This window comes from Chinchilla lanigera, unplaced genomic scaffold (genome assembly GCF_000276665.1).
Source record: "Chinchilla lanigera isolate Chin_1 unplaced genomic scaffold, ChiLan1.0 scaffold00063, whole genome shotgun sequence".
NCBI classification, from domain to species: Eukaryota; Metazoa; Chordata; class Mammalia; order Rodentia; family Chinchillidae; genus Chinchilla; species Chinchilla lanigera.
The window spans coordinates 5,964,883-5,978,028 of NW_004955464.1; the positions used below are offsets into that span (position 1 = coordinate 5,964,883).

At 45.6% G+C, this 13,146-nt stretch overlaps 1 protein-coding gene across 1 annotated transcript in view; it reads right to left on the reverse strand.

Moving 5' to 3' along the window:
• Positions 1 to 5,443, reverse strand: part of Cpt2 (carnitine palmitoyltransferase 2) — a 27,340-nt gene extending 21,897 nt beyond the window's left edge. Inside the window, exon 1 of the mRNA XM_005398561.1 lies at positions 5,138 to 5,443. Coding sequence (XP_005398618.1) covers positions 5,138 to 5,289 — 152 coding nt within the window. The 5' untranslated portion in view covers positions 5,290 to 5,443. The remainder of the gene's footprint in view (positions 1 to 5,137) is intronic.
• Between the last annotated feature and the right edge of the window lie 7,703 nt (positions 5,444 to 13,146).

Genomic DNA, 13,146 nt, shown 5'->3' on the forward strand with positions numbered 1-13,146 from the left:
AAACATCATATCACAGCGATATATGTGCACCTATGTTCATAGCAGCACAATTTGTAATTGCTAAATTGTGGAAGCAACCCAAATGTCCATCCACTGAGGACTGGATAAGAAAATTGTGGTACTTTTATATAATGGAATATTACTCAGTTATAAGGAAAGATACACTCTAGACCATAGGTAAATGGTGACAACTGAAGACCATACTCATCAGTGAAATCAGACCTGCATGTGCAAGCACGGCATTGTCTCACTAGTGTAAAACCTGAAAGAGTTAATCTGAACTTGGAGGTATGACAGACATTGTGAAATGATAGGAAAACACTCAAGGGTAAAGGGCAATTGGGATATGGGAAAAGAAAAGGGAAAGAAGGAGAAATTTTGTATGTATGTATATACAGGACAGTTAACATAGTTGTTCTACTGTTTTCTATTTCTTTGCTGAAAAAACTGTTAATGAGTCCTTGATTGATCAATATTGCATGTCTCTGTTTTCATGAGAAACCACTTTGAAGATATCAATATGTAATACAACAAGCATTGTTAATTTCCTATCACTTTGTTTGTAACTCTGTATTTGTCTGTACTGTTCTTTTGCTATTTTGTGAAAGGTTGTCTGTCTGTTAATGTTTTCCTCCTTTTATTTTTAAAATTAAAAAAAAAGGGCAATGGGGGCAGGGGTGGAACTAGTAGTGAGAACATGGTTTTGGGGGGAGGGGTAAATGAATTAGTGGTGATAGTTGCACAATTCTGCAGATACTCTAAAAACCATCGAATTATATACTTTTTAAAAAGTGGATCTTGGGCCGGAATGTAGCTCAGCGGCATAGTACCTGCCTGGCAAGCATAAGGTCGTGAGTTTGATTCCTGATACCAAAAAAAAAAAAAAAAGTGGATCTTATGGCATGTAAATTGTATCTCAATGGTTGGCTTACATTTTCTTTTTTTTTTTTTTTTTTTTGGTCTTTTTGAGATGAGGTTTCACTATGCAGTTCAGGCTGGCCTTGAACTCAATTTGTATCCCAGGCTGGCCTGAACTCACATTGATCCTCCTGCCTCAGCCTCCCAAGGATTACGGACATGCGCCACCACACCTGGCAACAATTTTTTTTTTTATTCATCCCTAGTAGCAGCGCTGCCCAGTGGTTCAGAGAGCAGACTCCAGCCTCATCACTCACAGATGTGTGGCTGTGGGCTCGCACCCACCCTGCACCTATGCTGCCTCACCTATAAAATGTGGGTAATACACATATGTGCCTCTGAAGGTCTGTACAGATTAAATGAGGCGATGCACGTCCTTGTCTCAGGACACTGCCTGGCACACAGTAAACGCTCAGTTACTTGGTTTTCAAGTCCTATGGACTCAAAGTCAGCCTATTCACTTCTCTGAGAAACAAACTCACCTTTTCTCCTCAGCACCTAGCACAGCGTTCCCCACTTCCACCATGGACCTGCCCCACATCCATGCTCTTCTGGCAACAGCACCACGCTTTCCTGCTCAGTCCCTGTGGTTCAAGGAGAACTGACTTTACCTCAGACTCCCAGGAGGGGGCTGACAGCTGACTGGTTCAGCTCTAATGAGGCCCAGTGAGAGCCAATAAAACTTAGTTACAGGCCTTTATTGGAATTTGGCGGGGGGTGTCTCTATTAGCTTTAGGACCAAAAGATGAGGCTGTAAGTTATACCTTATGTGCTGGCTGCCACTTTGTCACCATGAGGAGAAAGCCTGTTTGAGAATGAAGTTACAGATGAAGAGTTCAGCAGGAAGACAAAGGTCCTGATGACATCATTTGAACCTCTTGATCTAACACAGAGTTTTCAGGCCTATGAGCTATTACATCCCTATTTGCTTAGGCCAGTTTGAAGTGGAGTTTCTACAAAACACTACCACAAAAGCCCTCAGTGTAACAATTTCCTTTTCAGTAAGTGTTCACAAGCCATTCTTCCTGTTAACACTTATGCTCTTGGAAACTGAAGACAGGAGAGCAATTTCAGTGTCTATGTGCTGGCCTGCTTCCTCCACATTCCTCCCAAAACAGTAGAAGTGGCCTCCCGTGCTCACTGCAGCTCCGAAGCTCCTTGTGGTATATCTATCACTCCTTGGCAGAGGCAGGTTCTGAGAGATTTTCACAGCAGTTACCCCACCCCATCTAAAAATTTTCTGCCATAATACAGATGGAAGAAAAGTACACGCCGGACAGGTTCATCTCCTGTGTGAGTTACTCTTAGTCATCTGCTAGCAAAGCAGTCTGCCTCTGAGTAGTAGGCACCTCGGCGTTCTTCCTGCAAGAACACAGCTAAAAAGCATTTTCTGTGTTTACAAGACTCAGTTATGAATATTGAGTTACTGAGTTGTAAGCTTTGCACAGAGTTGCTGGGGAATAAAATTATTCTGGAACTCAGGATGATTGGTCTAAAAGATCTGTCTTTGAGGCCTACAACATTAGTGTTTCTTCGTCTGTTCTTCTCCATGCCCTCTCCAGCTTCGCAAGTTAGAAACCCTGCCCATTACGTCTGGAACATCAGTTACCAGATAAAGTAGTCGGGATTAACAGAAAAGCCACAGATAAATGACTTTTATTTTGGATCAACTAGAGACCTAAGATGATGCTCAGTAATGGGCCCTTCTCCTGCCACTGCCCCCACCCCACGCTCACTTCAATACTTTAAGGGCTAGATGGTGATTCTCTAGGCTGTGCCTAACATAAATGTCAAAATTTCAGATCACATCATGTATTTCAAGTGCCTGTTCTTGGCAAGTGCTCCCTATCCTTCCCTCATTTCTCTTACACAGGTTTCTCTACACTCACATAGCAATGGCTCTCTGCTGACACATTCAGACATGCAAGACATTGGTCTACAACCATTATAGTACTGTGAATATCTACTATGTACTATGTGCCAGACTCAGCTCTAAGTAAGTGCTTTATATCAGGGTGTTTAATTCTTACTACTCAGAAAGAAAGCTAGTATCACTCCTTTTTTTAGGTAAGATGACTTCTTCATGGTCATGCATCAAGGAAGAATTAAAAGTCAGGTCTGAGATTCAGTTCCCAGCAACACACATATACACTCAGGCCTGACTCCTTTTCATGATCTTAAGAATTATAAGATGATGCTTCCCAGTTATCCAATTGTAACTCTGTTTACATCTCCTCCACTGTACTGGAAGTGCCTCACCACGATCGATAAGTGCTTATCAAATTAGTAATGTGAATGGGCTCAGGCTGATCCACACTGTGTTTCCACAGGACTTGCACTTTTATAGTCAAGATTATGTAATAGACCCCTTAAAATGACATCTAGTATATAGCTAAAAATGGTTAAAATGGTCAATTTTGTTAAATATATTAAATGTATTTCACCACACCACCAAAAAGAGAAGGAAAACACACACACATACACACACAAAACGAAGCAAGTGAAAGTGCAAGGGTTCCTAGTGGAAAGAGTCCAAGGTTCTCTGGCAGCAGGACTAATTCTGAGAGTATTTATCTCAGGCATCTTATCTCAGTATGGTGCCATTCTGACATGGCAGGTGACTGTACCTCCAAGCAGTTAGCTAAATTGCCCAAAATTACAGCTAATGACTTGCAGATACAGAATCTGAAACTCAGTCCTACCAGACTTCAAAGTCAGAGGCCTTTCAGCAAATGTGACATCAACATGAATGTCAAAGATAATATATTTCACTAGCCCAGAATCTCAGAGGCAGAAGAAATTTCATCTCTCATCCAACTCCTGCTTTATTGACGAGTTAATGGTTGCTTAAAGGGTGATGAATGGTACTGTTTTTACTCAGATTCCTACAGAGTTTTGTGCCATGAATAGGGTTGGTCTAAACAATCTTGAATATTCCTTCCAGTTTTCCAATTCGAAAATCTTGAATATCCCTCTGATCTTAAATCTGGGTGGAGCCCTGGGCTGGCCTGCCTCAAAGTCAGTGACCACGATTCTGGGCTTGGCAAGTGAAGACAGGCTCTGCCAGCCCAGTCACCTTTCCCCTACATAGTGAAGTAACTCAGACACACTGGCTGTCAGGGAGGGGCAGGTCCCGGGCTAAGCCTGCAGGCACACAGCTTCACTTCCTTGCCCTCTGCCCCTTGCGAGCTCAGATGATCTCCTATTTAGTTTGTCTTAGATGTCTGCACAGTGTACTTTCACAGGAAGCACCTTTGGATGCCGTTGGCAAGAGCAGGGCGAGCAATGATGATGGAGAGTTAAATAACTCCAGGATATAGAGAAAAACCACAACGCGGCATTGGTGCAGTGCTGTGAAACAGTGTTTTTTTTCCTGGGGAGGGAACTCTGGCCTCCAGCCCCTGGACCGGGGTATCCTGATGGCAACTTGGGAAAAGAAGTGAGAGGAGTTTTTCAGACAAATTTGGAGTTGGCCTCAGGAACTAAACGGTGAATGAGTGGAGAAGACAGTTCAAGTTTGCTTTTAGACAGGGAAGGAAATTTCTAATATTAAAGGGTGAGACTTCGCAAATCAGAGGCTGAGGGATGAGAGACTGGTGAAACGAAAAGACTGGAGTTAAAAGTTACTAAGGAAACGGCGGAGGGTAGGCAATAAACTGACGGTGAGGGTGAACGTGAGGAGTGTACCTGTGGGGACTGACGGGTTACTAAGAGCAGAGGAGGGAGGAATGAGGACAAGGGCTGAGGGTTCCGAGTAATCCGTGAACAAGATGAAGTCCTGGGAGTTGACGGAGGGCAACCGCTGCACTGTGTATCCGGAATCGGCTGCCTATATCCGGGTGGTCATTAAAGCACCTCGGGGGATGCGCTAGTTGGGGGGTTAGGGAGGTGTTGCAGAGAGGCGGGTAGGACATTTTTCCGGGAGAAAGAAATATGAGAGACAGGATACATGGCTGGAAGATAGGTTAAACAAGAACCTGAGGAGGGAATTTACGAAGGGCTCAAGATGAAAGAATCTGAACAGCGGGGTAGGGGCGGGTGGTTCTAGGAGAGAACTCGGGCTGCTGAGTCCCTGGAGTGGAGATTCTGAAAGTCACAGGACTTCCAGATCGGGGCGCGGGGTTGCCTCAAGGTCGAGACTGCTCCGTGCCAGTCCTGCTGAGTAGAGTCAGGGCGCGCCCACCCAGGGCTGGCGGCGGGGCAGGGCGGCCGGGCTCACCTGGGCAGGCTGTCCTGGTAGTGCATGGTGGGCACGATGCTGTGCTGCAGGTACTGGCCGGGCCCGGAGCCGGCGCTGAGGGGCCGACAGGGCGCTCCCAGGCCGAGGGCAGGGGCCCGGGACCAGGCGCGCAGCAGCAGGCGGGGCACCATCGTCCCGGGCGGCAGCGGCGGGCGAGCACGGCAGTGGGCGAGGGAGTTGTGCGGCTCAGGAAAGCCGCAGCCCTCAGCACCGCGGACGGGCGTTAGGGACCTGAAGTCCCGGTCGCCGGCCCACAGGGGCACTTCCGGCCGCCGGCCCCCTCTGGCTGCGCCCCGCCCACCGAGGGCCCGCCCACAAGGAGGCCCCGCCCCTGGCGGAAGGACCGCCCCTTCCCACCCCAGGAAGAATAGGGGCTGCAAACTGAGCTCTGGGGTCGCTGTCTCCTTTTATCCAGCATACACTTGTGCAATCTGATAAGCCTAAATTGATCAAGGCTCGGTCCCTGGAAGAAGTGGACACTTTAAGCCTCTGCGTCTTCATTTAAGTAGAGATCGTGACCGACGTACCTCCCGCGATTCTGGATTTATTTCACAGTAACTAGGTTTATTTCACCAAGATAGTTTGGTATGTGATGTATCAGGCGCTTCATGGGTGAGCGGTGGGAGGTGATGGCTGTCACTACGTGGTGATCCGCGGTGCTCGCTCCACTGAAGGTCCTCCGCGTGCAGTGGTTCCGGCCACGCCCACCCTCAGCTTGCGGGTGTTAGCCTCCGAACCCGAGCCCAAAACCGCTGAGTCTTCGGGTCCCGCCCCCGCTTCCCTGCAAAATGCCCGGTTAGAGCAGAAGCCTCTCTGCGTGAACTGTCTTCCTCAGCTTGGACCGGTCCGAAGCAGAAGGCTCATTGCCAAGAGGAAACCCAGTCCTGTTGCTCTGGGGAGTCTTCAGGCTGAGCTGACGGCAGGAGGCTGCCGGTTACCACCCATCCCCTTAAGACTCCTTCCAACTCAGACTCCAAGATTCCACAACTTCCCCAAGGCCCCAGCACTCAGTCATCACAAACAACTGCAGAACAGCAACTCAAACTTCACTGCACCCCAGTCGCTGATCTCAGCTGAAGGATTAAGTAAGTGCTGCTCCCATTTTACAGAAGAAGAAAGAGAGGTACCACAGATGTAAAATTATGCTGTCTGGCTAGAGGCTCAACAGAATCCTATGCTAGTAACACAAACTCCAGCTCTCAGTCGGGACCTGGTGGGTCTGAGTCAGCCAAGTAAATTCTGATGTGTAACTGGCTAGGCACAGCCAGCTGGAGCCCACCCAAAAGAGCAGTGATTTGGGAGTCAGGAGACGTGAGTTTGGGTTTCAACTCTGTCCTTCTCGAGTTAGGTGACTTCTGGTTGAACAGGATGATCAGTAACCAGCTCTGCCAATTATTCATCAGAGAGGCTGGGGATTTAGCTCAGGGGCACAGCGCCTGCCTGGCAAGCGCAAGGTCGTGAGTTCAATTCCCGATACCAGAAAAAAAACAAAAAACAAACAAATAAACAAAAGAAAGGCCTTGTGATAAAGCCAATTATTCATCAGGATTGCAAATACTGAAGCAGTAGCGTGGAATTCAAAATTCTGATTATCCTAACCCTTGAAAGAATATATATATCCAACTGGCTCAATCCAAAATATCCATGCCATTTGCCTGTAGTGTGTAGTGCCAGAAGAATAGAAGATCCCTTCTGAAAAAATATCCATTGCCTCAAATCCTAAACTGTCAGGAAACTTGAGGCAGATATCTGGGTGTGTGTAGAGCTAAGGGGGTGAGAGGATCAAGGAGGAAACAGTGGACCTAGCAGGAGAGCAGAGTGTCCATTCCAAAGATAGAGGGCCAAGGTATAATGTCTGACCAATCTGATGGCCAAAACATTAGCTTGAGAGCCTTCTGTGGATGTGTGACCAGTAGGAACAAATCTAACCCTGGAATGGCATCCAAGGTCTTCTGAATTCTGGCTCCCACCTACCTCTCCAGCTTCCATCCTGTCCCCTGAAGCACTCTATGTTGTAACGACACTGAACTATTTAGTGTTCCGAGACCTGGCTTTATTCCATGAGTTATTTTTTAAAGATTTGTCTCACTACCTGGAATGTTCTCTCCATTCATCTCTACCTAGCAAACTCTACTCATCCTTCAAAACCCATTTCAAAACTCACAACCTGCACTAAGTCTTCTTCAATCCTCATCCTTCTGCCACCCCTCAAGAATGAATCCCTCCCTCTGTGCTCCCATAGAACTTTTCGCATTCTCTTACTGTTATATATGTTGAGCACAACAGTATTATTATTAATTATTTAATTATCCACCCACTTCTCACAGTAAATTTTGAGGTCCTTTAAGGCAGGGGCCTTGTTTTCATTTCTGTACTTAGGCGTGTAACGTGGAGTCTCCTATGGGTAAGTGCTTTGCTTCTTTTTCCTACCGATGGCCCTGGAGCCCAGTCCAGAAAGACTATAGTTGCTGGGTAAGGGTCAAGAAAGTTCTTCTACTTCAAGGAAAGACCTGAGGAATAAATTGTATTGAAGTAATCCCCAGAGTTTTGCTCTGTTTTAACTATTATGAAAAAGCATACACAGTGGTCAGGTCAAAGCAACATTCATACCAAAGTTCTTTAAAACAATGAACTTTAGACTAGATGGCATTTCAGCAGCAAAAAGAGATCCAGCATGGAACACCAAATATTTAAAGGAATGAAAGGAGCCAGTACCCAGTGTCGGCCTGATTTGAGTGTCAAGTTCTCAGGATCTTCTGGTTTTTACCGGGGCTGAATATTGCTTAAAGAAAGAAAATTCATAGGCCAGACTTTGAAAAGCACTGCCTGATTTAATGGAATTTGTTATAATGAGCTATAAACCTTTAAGAAGAAATTGAGTATGTGAGAAAGTATTAAAATACAAAAGAGTGAAACCAAAGTGTAAAAAAATGCTTTCTCTGCCACTTGTATCTCTTGACTCTAGATATTTGATTAGCCAATAAAGATTAGTGGTGTGTGAAAAAAATCTGTTCCTTTTATGTTTACAACTAATCTGACATTTATTTTTTTGAAGCATTGCCTGAAAGTATTGGAGGGGAAAAAAAAATCAGTGACCAGAGTGTAAGGAGCTTAGTGCACAAGGGTCTGCAGGTAGCAGCAGAGAGAGAGTTCTTTTGAGGGACTCAGGGCTACAGCGATGCATCTCAGGCACAGGTGGTAGCCATCTGAGCTGACCTATATCTGGGTCCCTGGTTATAAAAATATAGTGGAAGAGGAGGGTGAAGAGGTGGAGACTTCGCCACAGCTGAGGGTACCTTTGTGTGCAGGGCCTTGGCAGGGAAGGCCCTGGCAGGGAAGGCCCTGGCCCCTCTCTGGACTTTCTAGCGGTAGATTCCTGACTTGTACTTTAGCTCTTCCCAAAGGAAGAAGCCTGAGCTCCCCTCCAGCACCCTCCAGCTGTGCCATTTTCACCGTGGGTTTTCTGATGGTGACCGGCCTCATCCACCTGAAGCCCCAAGTCCATAGCTGGATAGAAAGAGGGAGGACAATTCTCATAATTCTAAAAGAACAGCCTGATCCAGCTCTTCCACCTGACAGGATTCTGATGAAAGGCCATTTTCCAATGAAAGTTATGTTTCCTCCCTATAAGCCTTAGATCCCAGATTTCTTTGTGCCCCTTTGCCGATTACAGAGAGAGAAAGAAGCTTAAAGCGTGAATGTGTGTATTTTCTACGTTAATAAAACCTCCCTTCTGTGTTTCAATCACACAGAAACTCAGATTTTTTTAGGGTTATAGGAGAAATGGACAAATGATAACAAAAGTTGCTGGTGTCAAGACTTTGATATTTTAGGTCTGGAAATATGGTAGCTCACTTGCCTAGCATAGGCAAGACTGTGGGTTTCATCCCCAGCACCTTGTGGGAAAAAAGTTTTTTAAAACATCGTACACAACTTCTGGCCCTATCGTGGCACCAGTATTTACTAACAGTGACCCAGAGACGATGCAAAGGTCGCATCAAAGATGATGAGCATCTGCAGACAGGCCAATAAAACATGGCCTTTAAGCAATTTAGGTCTAAAGTAAAAATGATGGCTGGCCAGCCTAAAGAAGCAAATTCTTTGCAGTTAATACATTAACTGAGAAAAAGTAGAGGACAGATCTGAGAGAGAGACAGACAGACAGACACAAAACATGCAGACTGCTGGTAGGTGCAGAGGGCAGGCAGATGGCTGGCAGATGGGAAGCAATATGATACAGCCGGGAGTGAGGCCTTCCTGGCATGGAAGGTAAATGGTGGAGGGGCTGGATAGGTAAATGTAGACAGGAGGAAGGACGAGATGGTTATTCAGCCCCTTCACATATTGAAAAAGGGTGGAAAAGTCTGCTCTCATGGGACCTGGCTACCTGATCTACATGTCTTCTCTTCCACTCTCAGAAAGGATTCCTTGGAGGAGAAGGGCCCAACCATCATGACCCCAACTGAGGGATGAGGAGCTGGGCTGAGGTGGCTGTCTCCATATTTTCCCCATCCACACTCTTTTATGATCATGTTCCCAGACCTGCTTGCCAGGGCTTGATTGATGATGCGCTGGTTATTTAAAACAGCAGAGACCTTACTCAAGTTCTCAGTTATATGCATGGGTTGATTCCTGGGTGTTCATGCTGGGATAGCAGGCAGCATTATTTAGGTGTCACCCTGTATTGAATATGCAATTCCAAAGCCACCAGCACCAGTGACACCTTTGAGGCTGTGCTGGACAGCACACTTGGGGTGAGGATGTTGGGATTCATCTAAAGGAGGCCAAGTTGAAGAATCAGTTCCCTTTGGGGGCCGCTCAGGTGTGCAGACGGAACGATGTCTATGCAGCCCCTTATCTGTGGGTGGAAAGAACAGAAGAGAAATTCGACCTCAGAGGACTCTTCTCTGGAACCAGCCCCACACTTCCTTCCCCGTACAATTTGTCTCCTTCAGGCCCATTTCTTCTAGCCGGGCTGTCTTTCTGCTCCCCATGAAATACCCCAGACTCCACAGCTGGGGCATGTTCTTATCATCTGCTGCCTCCTCCTTGCTTGTACCATTCTTGCCTTCATTTCAAACCCCCATTTTATCCACCAACACTTGCAACTCTCTCAGCAACCGCTCCCTCCTGTCAACTCAGGGCACTTCCTGTCAGTCTCTTTCATTTGTCACTCGGCCACAGAGTAGCACCTCGAGACATCATCACATCACAGGTGACATCACGCCTGAAGTCTTGTGACAGAAGCTTATTTGTGTGTATGTACCTTGTGATCCTAAGATGAAAGCTTCTCACACTTTCCCGCTGAGGCTCCTCTAGTGCATGAGGAACGCAAAAGTGTTCCTTTGGCAGGTTCAAAGCTAGAGCCCACATGGGATTTCTGTGTATCTAGTTGCTGGTTTTTATCTCTGAAATTAGTGAGGATTTCTTGTTCTTCATCATAGGATACCTGTGTTTGTTTTACACAGAAACATTATTCTTCATGTTGTATAGGATCAAGGAAGTTCTTCTGTGTCTCTGAGCCTCAATTTCCTTCTGTGTGAAGGGAGATAACAGTCTCCACAGGATGTATGCTATATTAAAGGTTCCTATACAGGTCTCCTGAAACATCAGTAACTGTTAACTTCTTTTTCACTCAGGTGAACTCAGAGCCAAATATCTCCCATATTTAAGGGGATATATGGAAAGAGACACACGTAGCCCATCCTGCATACTCTCCTTAGCTCCCTTCCAGCTGGGGTGGTCATGTGGTCTGAGCTGGAAGCAGAATTCTGCAGGGTGTGGGCTCCAGGAGGGTTTTTGTCTCTTTGATGAAGAGTGAAAAACTTGGACGGCAAGACCCTGGTTTTGCTTCTTTGCCTCTTCTTGTTTCTTCCTATCAGGAAGATGCTTGGAGACACATTGCCATCTTGGGCCCCAAACCAACTGACAAGGGTGGCAGTGTAAAAAGACAGAAGGAATCTAGAAAACTGAAGACTTTGTAGAAAAGCTGCACAGCTGCCCTCAAGTACTTCCTCCTGCCCTCTTGCCTATGAGGCAGAAAGTTTCACACGTATCATCTCTACCTGTCTATATTGTATCACAGTGGGCTTCAGTTGTTCTGTTAGAAGCTACAGATTCCTGCTGCACTAACATCAAAGTATGAAGTCTTACACAAGTAGGTTTACAGAGATGCAGTCCGTGAGACATCAGAGGGGTCAAGATAACTTTGCCAGCCATCTCTGCCATCCTCCCCAATATCTGCATTTCTGTCCTACTTTCTTTTTATATCTCATCATATATCCTTTATAGCCTATGATGGTGGAACAAGCTGGAACCCAGGTACAGATCCTTCTCAAGATTGTCTGACCGTCCTTGTTCTGGGGACTCCAGCTCCTCACCATTGCCGTATCTGGGAATGTGGAGCTGATGGTGGCAAGGGCTGAGCTCTGGGTCCCTTTAAGGTCAGATCAATCCACTCCACACACCAACAAGGAGGGATCTCCGCCCTGCACACAGGCTTTCCACCTCACACACCACATGGGCAGGAACCTGTGCAGCAGGAAGGGGTGGGGTTCTTCCATGTACTTGTCATGTAATCTTAAACAAGTCCACTTACTTCTGAGCCTCAGTTTCCTTTATTTGTAAAATTGCACTGATGGGCTGGGGATTTGGCTCAGCGGCACAGCGCCTGCCTGGCAAGCGCAAGGTCATGAGTTCGATTCTCAGTACCGGAAAAAAACCAAAAAAAAAAAAAAAAATTGCGCTGACACTTGTACTGACTCCTTCAAACCTTACATGAAAGGAATTTCAAACTGGTAATGCAGATGTGGGTTTTTAAATTATTGCAAGAACAAAATCTTCCAAATCTGTAAAATCTACCTCCCTGTGTCTTTCCTACTCATTAATTGGATGAATTTAATGGTTTCTGACCATCTTTTCTGTGTGCAGTGTAGGTTCCTTCTAGCCCATTCTCCATCATTCTGTCAGTATAATATTTCTAAAACATAATCCTTTAAATCACAAAAATAGACATATAATAATGTTGAGAGCTAATATCTGAGACATGTTTATTACTTTCTAGAATTCAGTCTTCTTAAAATCCTAGCATTGTGATGAGGGACAACCCTTGCCTTAGCACTCCTCCACGATCTTGTTCCTGGGGTCATCTCTAGCCTACTTTCCCCTTCTTGAGTGAACTCAAGTCTTTTCCAACACCTGTTATCTTTCCCTCTGTTGTTCTATCTTGGTCCTGGCATGCTTTCAACTTGGTCCTACCTTGACCTCATACAGAGAGGCCTTCCTGTTCCTGACCCATCAAGCTGGCTGAATCCCCACAGCCCGTTGTGGGGTCCCACACAAAGCCCTCTCTGTCCAGCATTTATCATATGCTCTTTCATTGCTGGCTCTTTTGTTTGTTCTCCTCACTAAGGTCAATGCCTGACAGAGTAGAAGCTCAACAAATATCAGCTGATGAACGATCAGAATTATCTGGAGATCAGGTTAGAAAGAATAGTAGGCTCTAGGCCAGTGGTTCTCAACCCTGGCTGAGAACTAGAATCATCTGGTTTGCTTATCAGAACTGTAAATGCCTGCACTCCATCACTGGAAATTCTGATTCAGTAGCACAAGGGCATAAAATAGACACTTTATAAATCTCGTCAGATAATTCTAATGTATAACCTGGTTAAGATTACTGTTAAATACCTTTGGTATTCAAAGTGTATTCAGTGTTTGAGCCACTTGGGAACTTGTTAGAAATGCAGAACCCAGCCCCCACCCAGATCTGCTGACACAGAGTCTACTTTTTAACAAGATTCCACAGTGATTCATAGCCAAATTAGAATTCAAGACATGTCAATCTATTTCATTTGACTGTCTTATATTAGCAATTGTCCACTTTGTGATGTATAGAACACATTTAAAATAGCAAGAGGAAGATCGACTAAAAAATATTAACTGCCCACTCTGCTATGTGCTGTGCCTATGTTATTTCATTTAATCCTCAT